Genomic DNA, 22,207 nt, shown 5'->3' with positions numbered 1-22,207 from the left:
GATTGTGTAAGTGTGTGTGAGTGTGTGTTCTATGTCTGTGCGTCCCTGTGTTTGTGTGTGTGTGTGTAGGATGCCACCTCCTCTCGTCATTTCCTCCCTGCTCTGATGGCGCTGGAGGTGGCGACACAGGAAATGAGCCGACAAACAGGAAAGGAGCATTTCCTGCTGACGCCTGGCCCACTCACGTACCACAGCCCATCACACACACACACACACACACACACACACACACTCCTGATCGCACATACATGCTGATCAACATCATCAGATCATCATCAGATGTGACCACACACTCACACTCACACAATGCACACACACACACACACACAAACACACACACACACACACACACACACACACGCACACACACACACTCACACTCACACAATGCACACACACACACACACACACACACACACACGCACTCACAGTCACACAATGCACACACACACACACACACACACACACACACACACAATGCAAGGGGCTTGAAAGCAACAGTGTTGCACACAGTTGAAGGTCCTCCTCACATGTGTAAATGTACTCTGAAGGGCCACATAGATAGAGAATGGACTCCGTATGCTGGGTAAATACTTGTGCTTAGACCTTCTGAATTCTCTGCTGGCTGGTACACATCGGGATGGAGATACACACACACAAGTTTGTGTTAGTTGTGTTAGTAGAAGTTGTGTGAGACTTGAAGAAAATTGGGTGGGCCCAGATTAGACAGATCTTCATTGTGCCCAGTTGTGTGTGTGTGTGTGTGTGTGTGTTTGTGTGTGTGTTTGAGAGAGAGAAAGAGTGTGCCATGCCCCTCTCTGTGTCAGGAAGCTGAGGAGACGAGCAGGCTGCCTCAACACAATGACAAAATTGGACAGAACATCGGTCAACTATTAACCCTCGCCCTCCTGTCCTCAGCCAATCAGCACGCTGGGTTTAACCCCAAACCACCAGTGGGCTGCGTGCCCTTCATGACATAAGAGCAGGCTTGCTGACCCCAGGGAGGACAATTCCGGAGACACAAACTCATACGCACACACACACGCACACAGATACATTCAGTCTGCCGTTCAGGAGAATATTACACTCTGAATGTCTGATGTATGTATTATGTCATTTTAACCACACAGTGCCACTTGGTTTATTAATGTAGTCATTTTAACCACACAGTGCCACTTGGAATCACATAAAATAGTCTCAACATTTTCAAGGAATTCAAATTTCCTTCATGAAAAACTACCTCAGTACATCTAACATTGTTTTGGCACCCATTGCCAAGTGAGTGATAACGTCATTATAAGTAACCCACAATGTGATCACTTAAAAGGACCACGCAAACAGGGGTCATGTTTCATTCTAGAGGGGTTCATTTTGTGATGATGACAAGCTCACTGAATGCTATTCTAAAAACAATGATTTACTAGAGCTGTGGAGTCACACTCTGTCCCTTGGCCTGCCTCTCCCCCTAGTGTCTGGACATGGTATTGCATATCCTGTGAGTAAAAAAAAATAGGATATAGGATAGTCACTTAGCTACCAGGGTGCTCTTAGTCCATTTCCTGTTTTTAAGGGGTAGATAATAAGCTGGCCCTCTTTAAAGGTCAGAGCGTGTTAGATGCTTAAGCATCCTATCCCGCGAGCATTCCGTGCTGTCCGCTGGACTTCACTAATGGTGCTCCACTTCCCCCTCGTTTCTCTTCACAGGTGACCTTGAGCGCAAGTTTGACCTTGAGATCAGTCCTCTCTGCAATCAACAGTCTGACTCAGTTCCTGCTATTCAGATCGGTAAGTCCCTCGAGATCGGAACTCAAACTGTTCTTTGATTTACAAAACGGTGTTAACTCTGCACTGGAAGTGGCCACGGTACACTTGCATACTGAATGTGTATCATACAGTATGTTAAGGTCAGATGTGTCACTAAGCTTGTGGAAGCGGGATTTCCACCAGTGTCCCTCGCAACCAGTTCATGATTAACAAAAGAAGAACTCAAATACTAATCTGAATATGTGAACTATGCATATCATTAAGTAAGAAGATTTTTATGTTTTTATGTTTGTTATTTTTCTGGTATCTCAACAACAATATTTCCTAGATCAGCAAACTCTTTAAAAATCACTTCTGTGTAATATAGCAGAATGTTTCATTCTGTTGGACTTGAGTTGTCTTGCTGAAAGCACTGGTACACTCTTTCACTGACACTCACACCCTTGAGAGGCAGCCGAGGGCTAGCTGGTTAGCATGTAAACCTTAGTGGATATCTGGACAAAATCTGTTACAATTTCTAGGTCATTTTCAGATGTTTTAAACTTAAAAAAACGGCATAGCCTCTTACTTTACACACACCACACACACCCCACACCCTTCGTTTTTTCACACCATGCTCTGACCTCTGACCCCTGACCTCTCCTCCTGCTCAGGGTTCATCTCCTATATTGTGGAGCCGCTTTTCGAGGAGTGGATGCGCTTCACAGATGCCAGCGATTTGGCAGAGAGCATGATGGGACACCTGCGGAAGAACAAGGCACGCTGGCGCCAACTCAGGCAGGAGCCGCAACCAGGCTCCCCACTCCAGGAGGAGGCCGAGGGACCAGAGGATTCTGGGACGCCGTGAACCTCCACTCCAGACGGCCTTATTTAAAAAGGGGGGGGGGGGCACCTTTTTCCAAAACCTCCTTCTTCTGCTCCTCACTGTTTCTGCCCTGTAGCTTCCTGCCAGCTGAAGGCTTTGAGGGGTGTTCAGAGGAGTCATACGAGCAGGGTATAGTGCCCCCTGGTGGATGGAGGACCAAGCCTGATCGTAGATTGAGTTTGAAGCAGAGCGATGAAGCCAAATAAACCGGAAACCTCAACTTCACCTCTGACTAATGGATGTTTGAGGATTTTCCTTTTTTATTTCTTAACAAAAAGAAAAACACTTCTATAGTTTTTAATGGATTCTTTCAGGGGGTAGGGGACATGAAGAGCCATTCAAACACGTGTTTACCCACGATGCAACACTGCATCACTGGATGCAACTAAAAGGACTTTTTTAAAGGGAATCAGAAGTGAAGAAGCCAAAAAACAGTCAGCTGGACTGCACAAGATGAAAGCTACCCCAACACAGGAAGTAACTGAAGAAATACAAAGTGTACAGATGAATATAACCTTTCTAGAGGATCTTATAAACAAAAATAAATGACATTCCTACATATTTTACCTTTTTGTACAGCTTGCACTGACATTAAATGATAATTGATTTTAACTTTCAAACTCTTTCCATTGTACAGCCTTTTTAAAGGAAGCTTTGGAGAAGACACAAGACAGAGCGAGAGAAAGAGAGAGAGACAGAGAGAAAGAGAGAGAGAGAGAGAAAGGATTTTATGAAATGAAACATACATGTGCCAGGATTAGCATTGTGTTACTGTATATTGTGTACATGCAGTGGCTTGGAGAAATATTTAGCCCTCTGAGAGTCCTCACCATTTTCACGCTTATAAAAGATCCTTACACTTACTTTCACAATCGGTGTATTACTGCAAGCTTTTATGCAGTCGTATATTTACAAAGGCAATATAAATTATTTGTCTGTTATCCTTATAAAATAGTTAAATAAAAATAACTCAGATATCCTACCCAGATATCCTTTCATAAGTATTCAAACCCTTGTACTTTTGGCCAATCTTTATCAATGTGCCACATGAGGTGTATAGTCAAACATTAGCAATGCGTCAAAAAATACCATCCCTGTTGTAAAATACCATCCCTGTTCTAAGATATGGCAGTAGTAAAATGTCTCCATGGGGATATTTCGTATCTGCGGCAACTGGGAAACTTTTTTAATTTGAAGGAAAATTGAATGGTAACTAATTCTACACATAGCATAAAATGGAATATCTTTATTGTCATTACACATGCAACAAAATAGTTTGAAGCCACCATGCACAATGTCTTGAAAAACAATAAACAGGATTAAGTGAATATTCTGCAATGACTCAATGAAATCCCAAATTTGGGACATATTGCAGAATAATATACAATGATGGTTCTGTCTCACATCAAAACCGTTAAAGGTGCTGTGTCAAGATTACCAGTGCATTTTTAGTTTAAAACATAAATAGGAATATCAACAGGATGTAAAGAAACGACTGTTTTGACGTAATCTAAAAGAAACACCTACACTCTGTGTTGCACAGATATCCACTGAAGCTGGCATACAAACCAGCTTGCATCGGCCTGGCTCCCGTGGCTGTGTTCAGGCATACACCTTCAAGCCTCTTATGGCATAACATGGGTGCTGTAGCCTATCAAATATTAATATAAAGAGGTTGAATATTTTTGGTTTTGATTAATTTATTATTTTTTTAATCAACTTGCACTCTGTGCATTCAAAAATGCTGGTCTAGGGGCGGAGCTTAAGATGATGACAGACAGAGGAGCACAGTTAGCAGCGCTGTTCAACACAACCAATAGCAGCGCCAGCATCAGTTAGTCAACGTCAGTTAGTCAACGTCAGTCAGCAGAACCACATGGACATGTATTCTCTTTGGAATGGAGTAAGCAACTGTATTTAAAACCTTTGTTTATAATCAGTGTAGTATCAGCCAGAGTTTATACACAATGCAGCTAACACACAGGAAATTTACTGTAGGCCTACAGCATACGTTTAAACCAGGAAATGGTGATGAGCTTGAGGGAGGTTGAAAACATCTGCAAGCCACTGTACATTTATGCCCCTGGTTCTTGTGTTTCTTATGTATTGCTACCATCTTTCAAGTCAAGAGACAGAACCAGACAGAATGACAACTCCATTTTAAATACAAATCTGTCTTTATATTATACACTGCATTGTTTTTTTGACAGGTGATTACAGTTACAAACTGTAAACTAGCCTTAACATCAGCAAACATCTTTTTTTGTCAAGTGGTGTAAATGATTCCATGGTTCTTCTTTTTCTCTTTTAGTCTGATTATGTTAACAGGCACTGCCTGACTTTCTACTGCCACCACAAAGTTCATGTAATTTTCTTTACTTAATGGTTCTGTACAGGCACTATATGTAATGTGTCTTCAACACCTATATACGCTATTTTTTATCACTGACCATTTTTTAAGCAGGCCAACACTGTACACTGACATTATCCAGGTGTTAATCTTTGTCAACAAGAGTGAAAATCAGCACTGTTAGTGCGGTTCCAGTGTCATCGAAGTGTCAAACAGAGATAATCTCAAATTATTTAATAAATCAGGGCATTTTGCCCCCTTCAGATCAACTCATGAGGTTTAGGTCTCTCTGGAAGTTTCAGTTTTAGCTCTTTAGCCCCTGCATAACTTCCTTTGTTGACGTCCTTAAGGATTACATGGTAACAGTTGTCATAGTGATCACGACCCGGCAGAGTGCCATCTTCCAGACAGATTTGTGTCTGTAGGGCACTGAACTAGAGGAGACTGGATCATTGTGGAGGTCCATGATCCAGACTTTGAATGACAGGGTGAAAAACCATGAATGTTTTTCCTTTCTTTAAATCTACCCTATTTTCAAAGAGGGTTTATTATACCCCATAACTTGAGTGTTTTTCTTGTCAAATAAGACTTTTAAACATAAATTTGCATAAACTGACCCTAAGCTTCAGTTAATCTGGCCCTTTGTATCCAAATGTCAGTGATGTTGCCTTTTTTTCTTTTCAAGTTACAGTAAACCCATGACTACTATCCAACTGACCATCATACACTGTGATGAATAAAAATGTTATTAAATTTTACCAGCACCAGTTCATTGAATTCTTCAGATCAATCCCAGATGCAAAAAAAGGAAATGTGTATAGCACAACCAAATGTTTTTTTTTTTTTAAATAGTCTGAGAACACATAGTAGTTTCCATAGCAACAATCATTTTATTTTGATAGAAAGACAGACACCAGACAGCTTTCAGCTTGAAGAGACACACTACAAGCCTCACACCTTTGAGTCAGAATCTAAATGAACATTCAAAACATTATGCTCAAATACCAAAACATTCTGTCTTCTCCCATAAGAGACTGACCTTGAAGGACAGGATATAGACCTTGTTAGTAGACAGGATATAAACCTAAACACGTACAGGCCTGGCTGAATACTGAGGATATAAACCTGTTAAATAAACACGTACAGGCCTGTAACGGCTGGATACTGAGGCAGATTGGAGTCGGTCTGGTACAGCTGAATGTGCAAAAAAAAAAAAGGAAAAAGGAAAGGTCTGCCAGAATTCACACAAGCACACACACTTTCACAGCCCAGCATGGTGTGGGAATCCTCAGAGCATGCCAAGCTGTGTGTCAACAAAGCATCTGCTTGAGTCTCTCTCCCTTGCTCTCCCTCACACAGAAAAACACACACACACACACACACGGAGTGTGCAGGCCTCAGAGATGTCACACACATCTGAAGCGCATCTCAGGTCTGATGACATCGGCGCTAGCACTAGCACACAATCTCAGACAGGATTCTCCCCCATAAAACCCATCAGCATAAAACCCATGAGCCAGGAGTTTAAACAAGTCCACATAAAACCTATGAGCCAGGAGTTTAAACTAGTCCCCGTAAAACCTATGAGCCAGGAGTTTAAACTAGTCCACTCCAGAGGCAGGCAGCAGGTCATAGACCACCACTACAGTTCTGAACCTTCACCACACTTTCTGATAACATGACATAAAGGAGTGTGGACATCAACCACCATGACTGCGGCATCTCGGAAGGCAAAAGGCAAAACACCACAAAAAAAAAAAAAAAAAATACAAAACTGTTGCACCATTTAGCAGGTCTTTGCCTTGAAGAAGAAAACAGCGTAAAGAGAAGGTGCTCTTGCTGGTTGGAGATCAGTTTAGCTGCCTGTTATTTGAGACCACGGGAGAGTGGAGCTGATGCTGAGGGCTGTGTGCCAAACCGTCATGGGCACAAACCTGACTGCCACATGCCACACACATCCAGGAAGAGTGCATGAGAGGCCAAGAAAAGCAAAGTGAGACAAACAAAATAAAACCATAACCCACAGAGATGAAGCCGTTGCATAGATTAGGGCTACAGTTGCAGTCCATCACCTGTGGGTTTTAAATAGGTTTTCAATGGATTCAAAATATGCAGCAAGAGAGGCTCACTGGTGGTGAGTATTGCTTGACTTTGAACAAAGACGCTAAAACAACCTTGTGTGCGTCCAGAGCTCACACCAGTCATTAAGACCGTGAGGTCGATCGTGTCGATAGGTAGTCAGTGTTAATATGTTGCCCATATAGAAGCTGCATTGTTGTATCTCTTAAAGAGTGCCCCTGGTGGATTTTCTACAGGCTACTTGTATCCTTGTGTGGTTACATTTTATGCATTATTTTCTGCACAACCTATAACATGAGGTCATATACAATTTATAAGTTATGGTCAGACATATTTACAAAGCTCTCACCCAAGCAGACAAAAATGGTCACTGCATAAATTAACAATCACAGAATCCGCTATTGCAGGGCTTTACAAAACAGCAAAAAGCAAATAAAAACAAAACAACACGTACAGCATGAGCGGACATCACTGAAATGACTGCATTATTGAACTTTATCCCTCACCTGAAGTAAACAAGTATCAAAGCCACCAAAAAGTACCATTGCTTAGGACATGGAGGCCAGTGAAAAAACAAGAAGACAGCCTTGTTAACACCATCTAGAGAGAGCGGGTGAGTAACATAAACAAAGCCCTGTGAAAGCAGCGTCTGAAGTATGCAGTAGTCAGATGAAACACACCAATGTCTGATGTGATTGGCTGCAAACACACCAATGTCTGATGTGATTGGTTGCTGGCGACTGTGGGAAGTTAAGAAGTTTAGAGGTGAATTCGTCCTTGGCTCCGCCTTGTGTGCTTCTGCATCTGGAGAATGAGAAAAACAAGTCAACAACACAACCATGAAATCAGTGACAACATCATTTACATAAAATCTGTGACTGCTCTTGTTGGCTAATTGCCTTAACCAGGATAGATTTTTATTTACGGCTACAACTAATTATTTTAATAGTCGATTAATCAATGAATTATTTTTGGTCTTTGTTTCCAAAGGTTATGTCCACAAATGGCTTGGTTTGTCCACACATGAAAGATATTTAGTTTACAGAGTTAGTAAGCGGCGCGTGAGCGAGCGAGGAGCAGGGTAGATAGAATTTTGTTGGAGCGCAGAGCGCTTTTTAATTTAGAGGCCGGAGCGGCTGCTCTTTTCCGCTCCAATTACGCTCCGATACCGCTCACACCACGAGTCTGAGGCATGCACAAATCCACCCAGAATTCATGTCTTCCTAATGAAACCAAGACCATTACATTTCAAAGATATTGGCCATAGTAAGTTTGTTGATGGGGGATGGAGTTCGCTAAATATTTTAGAAAGGAAACTGAAAGTCATAGGGCCTACAAATGTAGCCTACTATTACTAGAAAACAACTAGATACTAACAATGTAGAGCAAGAACAACCATGAGGTGACACTGTTCCAGTGAGTTAAGATTCATTTTGGAATTTAAGAAGACACATTTCGCAGAAACATGAGTGTGCTACAGAGAGCAAAATAAAACATCAGCAATTTGAATATGCTTCATATCAAGTAAGGCTGAAGTAAAACTGGGATGCTAAGCCTGAATTCTTTAGGCAATTAATCACACTGATCCCTTTAGTTTTAAGCTTGGATTGACGTTGTCAAGCTTGTTTGTTGTTGTCGGTGTTGCATTATCTTTTAAAATAAATGAGTGAAATTGCCGTTGCTCTTAGTTCTTTGGGATTTAAGTTTTCTAAGGTGACAATTCGGCTTGTAGATCATTTCTCCCTCTTTTAAATTGGAGCGAGCGTGTAGCGATTTCACTGGAGCGGGAGGAATTTTAAGTAGAGCAGGGAGCGAAATTGAGCGGAGCGGCCTGACATGAATTTGAGCGGAGGAGCGGCTGAGCGAATAGCCACCTGAATGAGGAGCGGCTGAGTGAACAGCCACCTGTGCGAGGAGCGGCCGAGTGAACAGCCACCTGTGCGAGAGCTGGATATTTGCACCGCTCAGCTCCGCTCACTGGTTCCGATAGTTTACCATCATCATGAAAGGGTGAGTAAAGAAGAAGATTAATTGAAAAAATGTTCCCACCCTATTTTCATTTACATGATAATATCCTGCAGTGGGTGGAAGCGGATTTTCAATGTCCTGTCACTAGATTTGGCTAAGGAGTAGCATTGATATATATATCTACAGACTAAACTAAAACAAATGAATAAATATTCCCTTTTCTAAGGGGAAACAAAAAAAGAGAAGTCTGTTGCTCTGCAACCAATCAGAGTGCAAGAATTTTAACTAGGACAGAACTCCTCTGTAAAGCCTATGGGACAGAACAAAACAGACCACCCAGCTGGGGCGATGACATCACAGCGTACGTGAGGAACTTCATCTTACATAACCACTCTATAGCACACACAAATCCTGATGCATTCCACACACATTTCACAATAACATACACATCTCTAAATTATTCACATGCAGCCACTAATATGGGGGGGGGGGGGGGTCCTTGTATAGAATCTTGCAAAGTTGCCAAAGAGAGTGGCAGTCACATAAAGCTGGCTGTTGATAACTTCTAGGGTCCAAATCAGAGTCATATCTTGCCCTTTAAATAAAAGCTTGTCTTGCAGAGCACAAAGGTTATTTGTATAGTGATGTCCACAAATCAATTATTATAGAGCACAGAGGTTATTTGTATAGTGATGTCCACAAATCAATTATTAAAGATGAGGCTGTTCCGCGCATCCTCTCTGTACCAGTACACTGTATGCAACGTGATTCAAGCGCTAAGTATCTAACTTAGAAATACGTGTTTTTGCCACTGCACCTATTCTTTAAAACTTTCCCTTTTTTGCAGGGTTTCAAAATGAGAAGAAAAAAAATCAGTATTTTCATAAAGCAGAGGGGTATTTCACAAAACCTAGATAAGGGATTAAGCTTGGATTTTTAGGTTATCCTGGATGAATTTAGCCTTGACTTGGTTTCACAAAAGGGATGGCACATAAGTTACCATGGGGATTTATTCTCTGCACCTAGCCTGGTTCCGACCAGGCTAACAGCCAAGCTAAGTTAATTCTAATGGTAATTATGTCGTCTTATTGGTTCAGCTAGCTGTCATTCACATCAGACCTCCGTGCTAATTTTTAAGGAGCTTTATTCCATTTATAAACTATTTGCTAAATGTATTTGCTCGTAAAACAAAACAGATTGTCTGCCTACTACCATATGGTTATTATTTTAATAGATAGCCTTATAATTATTAACATAGGCCTAGGTACTCATTGTTTGCTTATTTTATTGATAGACGTTTGATGAATAGCCTACTGTAGTTGATTGGAAGTGGAGGGGCAAGTTCTCGAAGATATTTTCACCTATAATATTAAGGTATATCATACTATGTGCATCTTTGCAGTGGCAAGCGCTTTCTTAATGACGTTGCGTGCCGAGAGCACTCACACGTGGGTGCATACGTAAATTTGCATTCAGTTGGTCTACCACGCCTACTCCTGCTGTTTTACAGAAATAGTCATGATTCCCCATTCCAAAAAGGATAACTTTACTCCATTGTTAGTCTATATCAAAAGCGGTGGTTCACTTTGTGTGAATGACGCTATTTTCCGCGTCTTTTTTATTCCAACCGTGGGCATTTTGGAGCAGAAACGAGAACGCGCACACATCCTGAATTACTTACACCTGGCTTGACATAGTCGCTCCTACTCATCCTGGATTGGCATTAGTGAAACGAGTTGAGCTAGGATGACCAGACAAAGCTATGTCAAACCTCGCTTTCTCACTTATCTTGGATGTCTTAATTCTGCCTTTGTGAAATACCCCTCTGGTCATAAAGGAGCAGTGAGTATTTATTTTCTCACCAAAATTAAAAATGCCTCAAACCTAAAGATATTAAAACATTACTGGTCTCTACAAACCACCCTCTTTTCTCTGCTCCCTAAGCGCACCAAATTACCGTTGAAAGTGTCCCTGCCTACGAGTCAATAGGAAGCAATATCTTCTCCTCACTAACCTACACACACACACACACACACACACACACACACCGAATTACTGTTGAAAGTGTCCCTGCCTACGAGTCAATAGGAAACAATATCTTCTCCTCACTAACCTACACACACACACACACACACACACACACACCGAATTACTGTTGAAAGTGTCCCTGCCTACGAGTCAATAGGAAACAATATCTTCTCCTCACTAACCTACACACACACACACACACACACCGAATTACTGTTGAAAGTGTCCCTGCCTACGAGTCAATAGGAAACAATATCTTCTCCTCACTAACCTACACACACACACACACACACACACCGAATTACTGTTGAAAGTGTCCCTGCCTACGAGTCAATAGGAAGCATGCGATGTGCTGTGCCACTCACAAATGGCGCCTCGGGGCTTCCGAAGGGCGACAGCTCAGCCGATCGGTTCTCCTTATCGAAGGAGTCGTCTCTCTGACGATAGGCAAACTTCTTCCTCAGAGCTTCTGCGATTAAAGCTGCGGGGTCGGACGCACACACAGTGCCCTTGCTCCTCCTCTTCCTTACGGGGGTCCCGCCTGGCGACCTGACCAGGAGGAATCACACACACACACACACACCATTCATATTCATATCAACCCCATACATGTTACTTACTGTGGATGCAATGGGTTAACGGTGCAATATTAAGATATATGAGTAAATATGAACAACCCATTATCCCATTATCATATTTAGTAATAGCAGTAGGAGTAGTAGTAGAAGTCGTGGTAGTGGTAGTTACATTGTAGAAATACACACTGTGAATTTCCAGAATATTTAGGGTTAACACTTGTATGGCCAGTGCAGCAAAACTCATGGCCATGAATTTAAGACATATAGTCTCTAAAAGTTTAAAGATAGGCATGCGTGACCTCTCTACTACCCAGCGCTATTCTACACCATCACCCCAGCCTGAGTGCACACCTCTCCACCGTGCGGAGTTTGACCTGGGTCAGGTCCTTCAACACATCCAACATGGAGGGGAGACTGGTGGAGGCCGAGCCCAAAGACAGCTCACTCTTCCTGGGCAGGCCTTTGCTTGCCGTCCTCCGTTGTTTTATGGTCTCCAGGGCGGATGGTTTTGGAGAGTCAGAGACAGGTGGAGGAGGAGGGGGAGGTGGAGGAGGGGGAGGAGGAGGGGCAGCTCGAGGAGTTGAGGTCTGAACAGGAGCTGGGAGCTGGGATCGGCACGGGGAGACTGAGGCTTTATTTGGACAAAAGACAGAGGAGGGAGGGGAGAAGAACCACATACAGGAATTTTAATTCCAACAATTCTAGATTCAGTCATCAAATAAATTCCAAATTCATAACCACTTTTTTCCTGCAAGAGTAACTTTGCACTATCTACAAAGCCTAATGTCAATACACTACCGGTCAAAAGTTTGGGGTCACTTAGAAATGTACCTTCCACTCCATTATAGACAGAATACCAGCTGAGATCAGTTGCATTGTTTTTTGTTTTTTTTAATCTGGGTAAGAGATTTCAGATTACATTATGTGCTTACATAATTGTAAAAGGGTTTTCCAATGTTTTCTCAGTTAGCCTTTTAAAATGATATCAGATTAGTAAACAGAATGGGCCTTTGGAACACTGGATGAATGGGTGCTGATAATGGGCAATGTAAATATTGCATTAAAGATCAGCCATTTCTTTCTACAACAGTCAAGAACCCTTTTGCAATTATTTATGTATTATGGAAATGACCCCAAGCTTTTGACCTGTAGTGAACGTCTGGCTTATAGGAGTACCTGATGGAGCTGTGACAATCATTGCAATCTGAGCCCGGAGTTTGAGCAGCTCTTCCTCCAGGGCTGAGATTTTCTTCAGGGCCTCCGGGTTGGTCCTTTGCCCCAAAATCCTGCCACCTAGCTGGGCCGAGGATGGCAAGGACATGGGACCTGCAACCATCTCCACTGGTGGCGTCACAAACACTTGAGGCACCGGACATCTTTTCAATGGAATAGCATTTCTACAGAACAAAGTAAAAAAGCAAGCCATTTGCATTAAATTCCACACAATCATATCATTATTATACATAAATGTATACCACAAAGTGCTACCACTGCTTAGTATGACAATCATAGTTCTTCAGTAACCAGGTCCTTAAATAGTCTAATGACAGATATGGTAAGTTATTAACTGTATTCTACCATCACTCTGCAGCAAACTCGTAAAAAGGAGAGCCAACCTGAATTTGGCGAAGTGGTCTTCCACATCTTCTGCTATCCAGAGTACATCTGCAAAAGATGGGATTGCTGGACTGTCCATACTGATGTCAAGATGGCCATGTCTCTTGTGGACTTGCAACGGAATCTGTTTGTATTTAATTTTTTAAGAAAGGGGACAAAAAGAGAAACGTAACAATCAAAAAGTGAAGTTCTGCTTTCGCATATGGTCTATTTTGCCAGCATAAGGGGGTGCACGACATGCCTGGAAGTGGAGTCGGGGATAAGGAGTCAGGGGCAGATTAGAGCCTATCATCCGAACGATGCTTCGATACTGTCCGCAGAGTTGATTGTCCCACACCGGGACCAGCTGAAACACAAGTCACGTTACTGACATTTTTATTTTTATGAACACCCTAGTAAACAGAAATGCTACGACTGTATCCAAAACGCTTTGTAAATAGTACGTATTGCACATAGAACATCTTTTCTTATATCTCATTTCTTTCCTTTCATTACTCACCATGTCAGCAGGAACTCCAAAATACTCAAGGACACATCGCAGTATATCCACGATGTCTTCTAAAAGCGACATCACGCAGCTTGTCTTGTTGGCTCTGAGAAGTGGGGAACAACGGAAAGCTGCATTATGACTTACCGGCTCCAAATAGGACCGGTTACATATCGTACTGACTACAGTGCCTACGTGCCAACAACAACGTGATGGGTCGAATCAAATTAGCTGCATTATTTGATCGTGCGTTAACGGAACACAAAATTAAACCATATGTTTTTTTGATCGCGATTTGATCATTGTGCAATGCCCAAGTGTTCCCTCAATATAAATGAGTACCATATAACGTTAGAAGCTATACATGGATGTGTTTTTTAAAGCTATCACTGCACACTGCAGTCTCGTGTAAAAAGCACCATCATCAAAACACCGCAGCTCTTACAAACGGTTATCGTTGGATAGGGAACTTAAATAACACTTAAAGCTCGCTGTTGACGTATTCGAAAGCAGTATGTAAGAAACTCACCTATGTGCAACATTAATCCAGACCCAAATGTATTCTTACTTTTTTAAAGTTATAATATCACTTTAACACTCGATATACAACACAAGCCGATGTACTCTAGTCACGCTTCCAAGGCAGGTGAACTCAAATAAAGCGGTGACAACAAACGAGGTTGTGATTGGATGTTACAAAAGCACGAATGCAGAAAGCCAATGGGGCCTTGGAATGGTGTGACATGAATTTAGCCTTCCGACCAATGATAGGGCTAGAAGATTTTTAGCACGAATTTTGTATTTGAACGTGTATTCAGTTCGTTTGCTCTGTGGTAAGTTTAATTAAATTATTCCTTAATCTGTTGATAATAAATCTTCTGTCGGCCCCTTGGAAACTTTTAACACCAAAAGTTGTTTTATCCAGTTAAATTGAGCTTTGTGACCGTTGGGTTTCTCTTTTATGTCGTGTACAAAATACCGAGGTAATCGGAAGTTAGCATAGCTCGATAGCTAGAATCTAGCTAGGCGTAGTTGTATTGAGTAGTTTTGCTCTCCAAAACGCACCAGGTCTGGGGCTGGCCAATAAACTAATTTGTCCACCAAGTTAAGGATTAGTGCTAGCAACTAAACAGAGTTTGTTTCAGAAATAACGTCACCGTTATTATATCACTCGTTTATCATAATAACGGAACACGAGCTTTCTTAACTTGTTTGATAACGATAAGTATACTATTTGGCTGGCTAAATGACTGCAAGTTGGTTAATGGGTTTATATGTATTTCTAGGTTAGCAGCAAAACCTTTCATTGTTAACGTTATGTGTACATGTTGACGTCAATTTGTTACAAACTAACGTTAGACAATGTGCCCCTTGTCTTCTATGTTGCAACCATATGGTGCAATGTAGTGTTAAACTGTTAAAAGCATTGTACCCCGACGTCGCGTTGTAGTATTAAACTGTTTACCCTTTAGCCCCAATTATTCTTATTTATTAATAATTTTTCTGTAATGTAACGTTGACGGCTGTCGACTCCTCGTCTCAACAGGTTTTATCGGGTGGCAGAATGATGGATGCCTTGGCAGTGGTGACCCAACTGCGGGATCTAGCTTCCGAGCCTCAGAACCGTGAAGCTATAGTTCAGGATCAGGGTTGTCTTCCTGGTCTCGTCCTTTTTTTAGACCACAAAGACTCTAATGTCCTCCTCGCCACTCTTCAAGTAAGCTTCTTCATTCTCCCCATCGTCCCATCAGAATGTGAAAGCCAACCTTGTAAATATGTGTTAGCGTGTAAAATAAATCCTGTATGATAGCAGTGTTGCTTATTTAGGACTGTCGTTCCATGGATTGTAGTAATGGGTTTTGTCCATTGGTAGACCCTGCGGTATCTGGCAGAATTGACACAAAATATAAGCACCATGAAGAATGAACTGGGCATGATGGTGAGCCTGGAAAACCTGATGGAGAAGTAAGTCGCCTGTCAGTAAAAACAATGCACCATCGTAACCCAAATGCTTTATTCCATTATCTGACATTTTACAATTTACAGTTGTGTTTATGCATTACAACATTATCAAGTAGAAAACGAATAAAGGAAGGCTATCTCTCTTTCTGTCTCAAGTCTTATAGGTAGGTGTAAATGTGACTGATTCAAATGTGTCAAAATGTTTTTTTTTTTTTTTTTTTTTTTTATAACCAGAGAGGGTTTGACGGATGACATAACTGTCCTGGCCAAAGATGTGTACGACGTTCTGACCGGGCCAGTCAACACACAAACATTCAGAACTCCAGCACAACAGCAAAGGAGAAACAAATCCCAGTTCTTCATCAACACCTCCAATAAGAAGGCAAAAACAGTCACCTTACAAATCGAGGGCCTAGATGGGTCGGTGAGTTCCATTTTATTTGCAGGCTGTTTTAATGACCTTTAGCTTTCTCTGGGTCTAGTTTTATTTTTTGCCTTTTGTCTTGTACTGAGCTTTTAATTACTCAGATGAAGTGTGAGTGTGTTGAGTAAATATCATTGAGGAAGTTAATCTAGTGGTATCTACATGGTGATTCTGTGAAATTATTGTTTTGTACTTGATTCCATGATAAATATTGATAAACCGATTAGTGTAGTGTATGAAAATGTGTAACAGTTTTTTTCACTTCATGACTTAATGATTTATCTTTTGACCAAATTGTACTAACTAACTGTGTGTGTGTGTTCTGTAGGACCAGCGTGGGATGTGTGAGGAGGCTTTACTGAAGGTCAAAGGGGTCATCAGTTTCACATTCCAGATGGCCATGAAGAGGTGCACCATACGCATTCGCTCCGACTTGCCCACTGAGGTATACAGTCCAGTACAAACATACTCAAATATTGGGTCACACATCCTGTAACCATATCCCACTTTCACAGTGCTTTTCATGTCACGCTGTGTGCACCTGTCAGTAACTCATCATATCGTCAACTGTGTAGACCTGAGGTGTGTTTCAAGTAGGTGGTTAAGTGACTGATTTGGGTAAGTTAACCCAGAGGAAGTGGCCACCCTCCTAATAGAAGAGCCCTATGGCTTCATTCTCCTAACTAAGTAAAGCCAATAAGTTCTTAATTTACAAGGTTTACAACTTACAATGAATTAACTTACCTAGGTTTATCACTAAACCACCAACTTGGAATACCCCACTGCAGTCAGTAAACAGAATTTGAACAGAACAGATGTAAACAGAAGGTTTGATCAGTAATGGCAGAGGAACACAGGATGTTGTCCCTAGTTTCATAGCGCTGACGGCTAAACTCCACCTCCCTAGCTGTTCTTAGCTAACTCTCCGGTCTCTCTGTCCAGAATCTGGCCACTGCTATTGCATCAACTAAAATCCTGCAGGCCCAGCAGGTAGTGAAGAATGATACTGGGGAGGAGGTGAGTGGATGAATATCATTGTTGATCTTTAATCTTTAATTGTTATATTATTGTATTGTACGTCATTGTTTATCACTGCAAATGCTCCAAAGGCCACATATACAACGGAGATTTTAACCTACTCCGATTTAACACGGGATTGTCTAGGGAAGTTTAAACTACTCCGATTTAACACGGGATTGTCTAGGGAAGTTGGGGTTGACAACTGATCGCCTAAAGTGGTGTTAAACGGTACTACGTTGGTGGTTTAGATGTTGGTAAGTCAATCCTGTGATGCACAAACTCCAATTTAGGTATGTTCACATAAAGGGACATGTTTGCCAATGCGGGCTCAGTTAATGACCAATGTAACCCAGTTACCTCACTTTGAAGTACAGGCCACAGGTACCACAGTCACTGTTTAGAATTGGTGTACGATTCATACAAGTAATCTCCTGTTTATTTGTTAATCTTTCTGTTTAATGTTAAATATCTGACGAGGGCAATTGTGTTTCATCACCGCTCCCTTCTGTTCTCCAGTGTGTTATAGTTTGATTTGATTTTCCAAACCGTTGAAAACAAGACTAGTTGGAGAGAACTTCTGCCAATTGAGGAGATTATTTGTGTCTTGAAAATTATCATCCAGTATTTTCCTGTATCCCCTGGGAGGCTTTTGCCCCTTTCCCTGAGCCTTTGCCCCTTTCCTCAGGTCCTGATCCCCCTCAGCATGTCCAGCACCGCCATCCAGGAGAACTCCCAGGTGCCCGACTACCTCCCCGAGGACGAGAGCCCGGAGAAGGAGCTGGACCGCGCTGTCTCTCGGACCGGCGCCAAGGAGGACGGCAGCGGGAGCTGGCTCAACACGGCGGCCAGCTTCCTCACCCGCTCCTTCTACTGGTAAAGGTCACAGGGGACTGTTCACGCCAACCACTGCCTCTCAGGGGAATGCTAACAACCGGATGAACACGAACGCTTCTGTTTCCACATCAACCTGCACACTGCTCCTACGCTCGGTGTGAGAAGGTGATGGGGAGATTGCATCCCAGTCAGTGCTGCTTTCAACACTTCCAGATTTGCGTCCTCCTTCTGGGTCGACGCCTCCCTGCTACATGCTCTGCCGAGACCCTGGGTCATTATGGAGATGGGGTTAGCCAGTGGGCTAAGCCAGTGCCTCATTCAACACTGGTGTAACTCTTGCTTTCTCCTACAGGGTTGATGCCCACTGTGTCTTTGGCAGAGGGCTCCAGATCATTACCAGAGCTGAATAGTTATTCATCCTCAAATTGGCCATGCACCCTCATGAACTATTGCTAGCTAGATGATTAATACATGTGTGGTAGATAGACCGATCCATAGAGGATTTGTTGATGCTGATTCATCCACTGAGTAACATGGAAATGTGGTTGCTTCTCACGGGGTACTTCTGCAAAGCTCTTTGTTTGTTTTCCATGTTCATATTTGTTCAGTATGTCTGTCTGTCTACTATTTTCTGTCCTGTTTCCCTGTTGTAACTGTTTTTTTTTTTTTCCCCAGTTGACGTGTGTGTGTGTGTGTGTGTGTGTGTGTGTGTGTGTATATATAATATATATATATATATATATATATATATATATTCACAAAAACGGAAGTGCATTTTACTCTGTAAAAATAACTTGTTCAGTTTAGTGTGTTCAGGAACAATATGTTTGTGCTGGACGTTTTCTTGGCTCTGCATACAAGTACAAATGGGTTTTCTTGGACTAGAATGACACGTACACTGTGGTTGAAAACATAGGGGAAATAATTTGTGTAAAAATGATCCAAGTGCTACACTTGGTACAGTGATTGACTGAAACATTAGCCTGCTATTTTATGTCCAGCAAATGTATGGGCCAATAAAACTGGATCTAAAGTTATTTGCTTTCATTCAGACTCATTTTATGTGGAAATGCTTTTCCTCACAGGGAGCTACAAGCTGTATTTCTAGTCTGTAGGTTTGAGGATTAAACCAGAGGTGCCCAATTTGGCCCGCACACTGTGTTTTTTTGGGCCCATCGTGTTAGTTCTAAACTTATGTCAGTCAGCCGCTGGGGATTTCTGTCTCAAAGGCTTTTTAAGGGTTGGATACAGTTCATTATCTGACCACAGTTTTACAATAGGAGGCAGTGTGGAGCTCCTGTCAGCAGAGATCAACAAGTCAGGCCCACGACACGGGTGAGTAGCAGGGTCACCATGGAGATCAACAGATCAGGCCCACGACACGAGTGAGTAGCAGGGTCACCATGGAGATCAACAGCTCAGGCCCACGACACGAGTGAGTAGCAGGGTCACCACGGACCGCCGTCTGAGCCAGTGGCATACCGGCAGAAATTTCAACAAAGTGACAACAGGAATGCTTATTCCTTTGAGGAGTATGATCACAAATTGTCTCCTGAAAATTTTTATTTTATTTTGAATTAAATCAAAATGGTTATTATAAAAAACATTATATTAAAATGTATAATAAATATATGGGGCTTTTCTAGAGCAAGGCCATTAGTAACAGGTTTATAGTTTCCCACTCGTCAGATGTCCACCAGCCATCATGACCACATTCTACCGAGGCACCATCGAGAGCATCCTCTCCAGCTGTATCGCTGTGTGGGGCGGAAGCTGCACTGAATACAACAGGAAAGCCCTGCAGCGCATAGTGAACACAGCTGGAAGGATTATTGGTGCTTCACTCCCCTCCCTGAAGGACATTTACACCACCCACCTCACCCGCAAGGCGACCAAAATTGTGAGTGATGCAAGTCACCCCGCTCACAATCTGTTTGATCTACTGCCCTCTGGGAAGAGGTACAGAAGCCTGCGCTCCCGCACTACCAGACTCACCAACAGCTTCATACACCAAGCCGTAAGGATGCTGAACTCTCTCCCTCCTCTCCCCCCTCCACCCTCAGCTACATAACATCCTGGACATTGGACCCAAAATGGCCGCCTGCACTACTCCACTTGCACACTTGTACACTTTACAACTGGTAAATGACTTACAAAATGTCAACATTCGTCCCTGTTAAAGGAGAATTCCGGTGTGATATTGACCTAAAGTGTGTTGAAACATGATACCGAGTGTGAACGTATGTCTCATAGCCCATAGATAGATAGATAGATAGATAGATAGATAGATAGATACTTTATTGATCCCCAGGGGAAATTCAATCTCGGCTTGTCCCCTGCACTCCAAAATCTGGCGCTAGTTAGCCGATGCTACCAACAGCTTTTTCAATAGTGGTGCTTCGGCATCGGGCTAGCCATGCAAATAAATCACTGTTTTACACCATTTACGAGGCTCAATGTATCTCCACACTAAATTGGTAGACTTCCGAGGGCCCTAACATTTAAAACGAGACATTGAGAACTTTGAAAAAGCTCTGGTAGTTTACTTACAAGACGATTTATACAGACAGTATCTTCACGAAGTTTAGCGTTTGCAGCCATCTTGAATTTAGTCACGATAAGTCGAGCGACGAGTAAGAATGAACAGGTATGATAAGGGATCAGATTCCAAAAATAATTCCGTGGAAATGCATGAATTCTAGTTGCTGCTACTGGAAGAAACTGCGCACGTAGACATATGGCCGAACACTGCAAGCGCCAATGAATCTTCCTCTCACCACAACCACGTCGTTAACTTAAATAGCTTAACATCACTCTTAAGTTCGCATTCAAGCAAGCAAAACGATGATTTCAATACATATGTTTCACTGGAAGGGGCAAGGGGTTAACAACAGGACAACACAGAGACAGGCCAGATGGCAGGACTAATGTTATGAAAGTATTACAGTAGGCCTAATAATATTCTATGGGGAAATATTAAAACGGCAAGACAGCGGGGGAAAAGTTAAAATACGTGATAAACCCGGAAAAAGTTGGCACGTTAGGTGTTTTTCGGTCCCTGTGATTATTTGTGAAATTGTGCAAACAGCATTTTCAAGTCATTTGAAAAGGAAGGAGTGCAGCATGCAAGCTCCCAAATTGACGCTCGTCTGAGAAATGGAGTTTTGGATAATGCTTCGGCAGCTTTACAATGACTGAGGGAGCCTAGAGACGAGTCCATAGCAACCAGTTCATGTGTTGAATTTGTTATTACCCAGTGTGCTTTGTTGAATGGTCTCAATGTTTTATTGTTTTATTTCATGTGAATAGCCTACTTACTAGAGTAACTTATTTCAAGTAGGCTAATGCAGTTGCAGGAAGTGTGCATTTAGTTTCCATGCTTATTATGTTTCCACAACAATGTTAGTGTGTAAATCTACTGAAATGGCCACCATCTTGGTGAAGTGCGATGTGTAAGATCAGAAAGCAGAGGTTGATTTTAAAACGATATCCCAAGTCGATGTGTTGTCATAGCATAGCACTTAAGAGTGTGGGTGGAAGATACCGACAATTGGTCGGGGAGGGTCATGTTTTTTTTTGAAAAATTCTGTTAGAGGGTCGTTGATAAAAAAATGACAGGCAGAGGAGGGTCATACAACTTGATTTAAACACTAAAAGTTCCTCCGGTGGCCCCATTTATAAATAACAAACAGTCTCTTAGGTGCTCTCAACAACTTTAGAATTTTTGATCGGGATAGCTGTTGTTGCCTGCTTTTCCTTGAGAAGATACAGCAGGCAATCTGATTGACCGTACACATGCTGTTCAATTGAAATAGGAACGGAATACACCACCTCTTTCATTACTATTAAAATTCTGATCGGATCAGGTTTCAATTAAACATGTCGGGGAGTGCATATGAAGTGGGGAAGGACAAGGAGTATGTGCAGGGGAGTTAACTCTATGAAAAGTGACTCAAGTTAAACAGAGCTACACAAGCAAATGCATAGTGATCAAGTCAAGTCAAGTCAATTTGAGTCAAGACTAATGGTCGAGTCATTTAGCACAGTCTTAAAAGAACCAGTGGCTGACCAAAGTGCTTTACAAAGTAAAAAGGAATATGTACTGCAAGTGGCATAAAAAGTAAAATCTAGAAGTAGCATTGTTGGTTTTGGCTGTTGTACCTTTAGCGGGTAAAGCTGCATGAGGCTGTGCTTGAGCCACACAAGGGTCTCGGTCTCTGCCAGCTGAAAG

At 42.1% G+C, this 22,207-nt stretch overlaps 3 protein-coding genes across 5 annotated transcripts in view; 2 read left to right on the top strand and 1 right to left on the bottom strand.

Annotated features, from left to right (window-relative positions):
* The window catches only part of LOC121711072 (cAMP-specific 3',5'-cyclic phosphodiesterase 7B-like), a 43,223-nt gene extending 37,486 nt beyond the window's left edge, over nucleotides 1-5,737 (top strand). For both annotated transcript variants that reach the window (XM_042094365.1, XM_042094364.1), the window contains 2 exons: nucleotides 1,705-1,785; nucleotides 2,418-5,737. In XM_042094365.1, the coding sequence (XP_041950299.1) occupies nucleotides 1,705-1,785; nucleotides 2,418-2,611 (275 nt within the window). In that variant the 3' untranslated portion in view covers nucleotides 2,612-5,737. The remainder of the gene's footprint in view (nucleotides 1-1,704; nucleotides 1,786-2,417) is intronic.
* A 109-nt stretch (nucleotides 5,738-5,846) lies between these two features.
* On the bottom strand, nucleotides 5,847-14,409 carry mtfr2 (mitochondrial fission regulator 2). 2 transcript variants are annotated; one of them, XM_042094368.1, is made up of 9 exons: nucleotides 14,266-14,409; nucleotides 13,749-13,842; nucleotides 13,491-13,595; nucleotides 13,249-13,373; nucleotides 12,809-13,029; nucleotides 11,984-12,263; nucleotides 11,420-11,603; nucleotides 7,781-7,862; nucleotides 5,847-7,749 (listed from the first exon to the last, which is right to left on the bottom strand). In XM_042094368.1, the coding sequence occupies exons 2-8, from the start codon at nucleotides 13,818-13,820 to the stop codon at nucleotides 7,818-7,820; spliced, it is 1,032 nt and encodes a 343-aa protein (XP_041950302.1). In that variant the 5' UTR covers nucleotides 13,821-13,842; nucleotides 14,266-14,409; the 3' UTR covers nucleotides 5,847-7,749; nucleotides 7,781-7,817. The 2 variants fall into 2 exon arrangements, with proteins under 2 accessions (XP_041950302.1, XP_041950301.1); XM_042094367.1 differs by having other exon boundaries at nucleotides 5,847-7,862.
* Nucleotides 14,410-14,474: 65 nt separating this feature from the next.
* Nucleotides 14,475-18,667, top strand: armc1l (armadillo repeat containing 1, like). The gene is made up of 7 exons (XM_042094373.1): nucleotides 14,475-14,569; nucleotides 15,283-15,453; nucleotides 15,610-15,701; nucleotides 15,933-16,122; nucleotides 16,451-16,567; nucleotides 17,065-17,139; nucleotides 17,828-18,667. Exons 2-7 carry the CDS (start codon nucleotides 15,301-15,303, stop codon nucleotides 18,017-18,019), a joined length of 819 nt encoding a protein of 272 aa, XP_041950307.1. The 5' UTR covers nucleotides 14,475-14,569; nucleotides 15,283-15,300; the 3' UTR covers nucleotides 18,020-18,667.
* The last annotated feature ends 3,540 nt before the right edge of the window (nucleotides 18,668-22,207 follow it).

Source organism: Alosa sapidissima, chromosome 6 (genome assembly GCF_018492685.1).
Source record: "Alosa sapidissima isolate fAloSap1 chromosome 6, fAloSap1.pri, whole genome shotgun sequence".
NCBI classification, from domain to species: domain Eukaryota; kingdom Metazoa; phylum Chordata; class Actinopteri; order Clupeiformes; family Clupeidae; genus Alosa; species Alosa sapidissima.
This window is presented reverse-complemented; position numbering and strand designations above follow the sequence as displayed.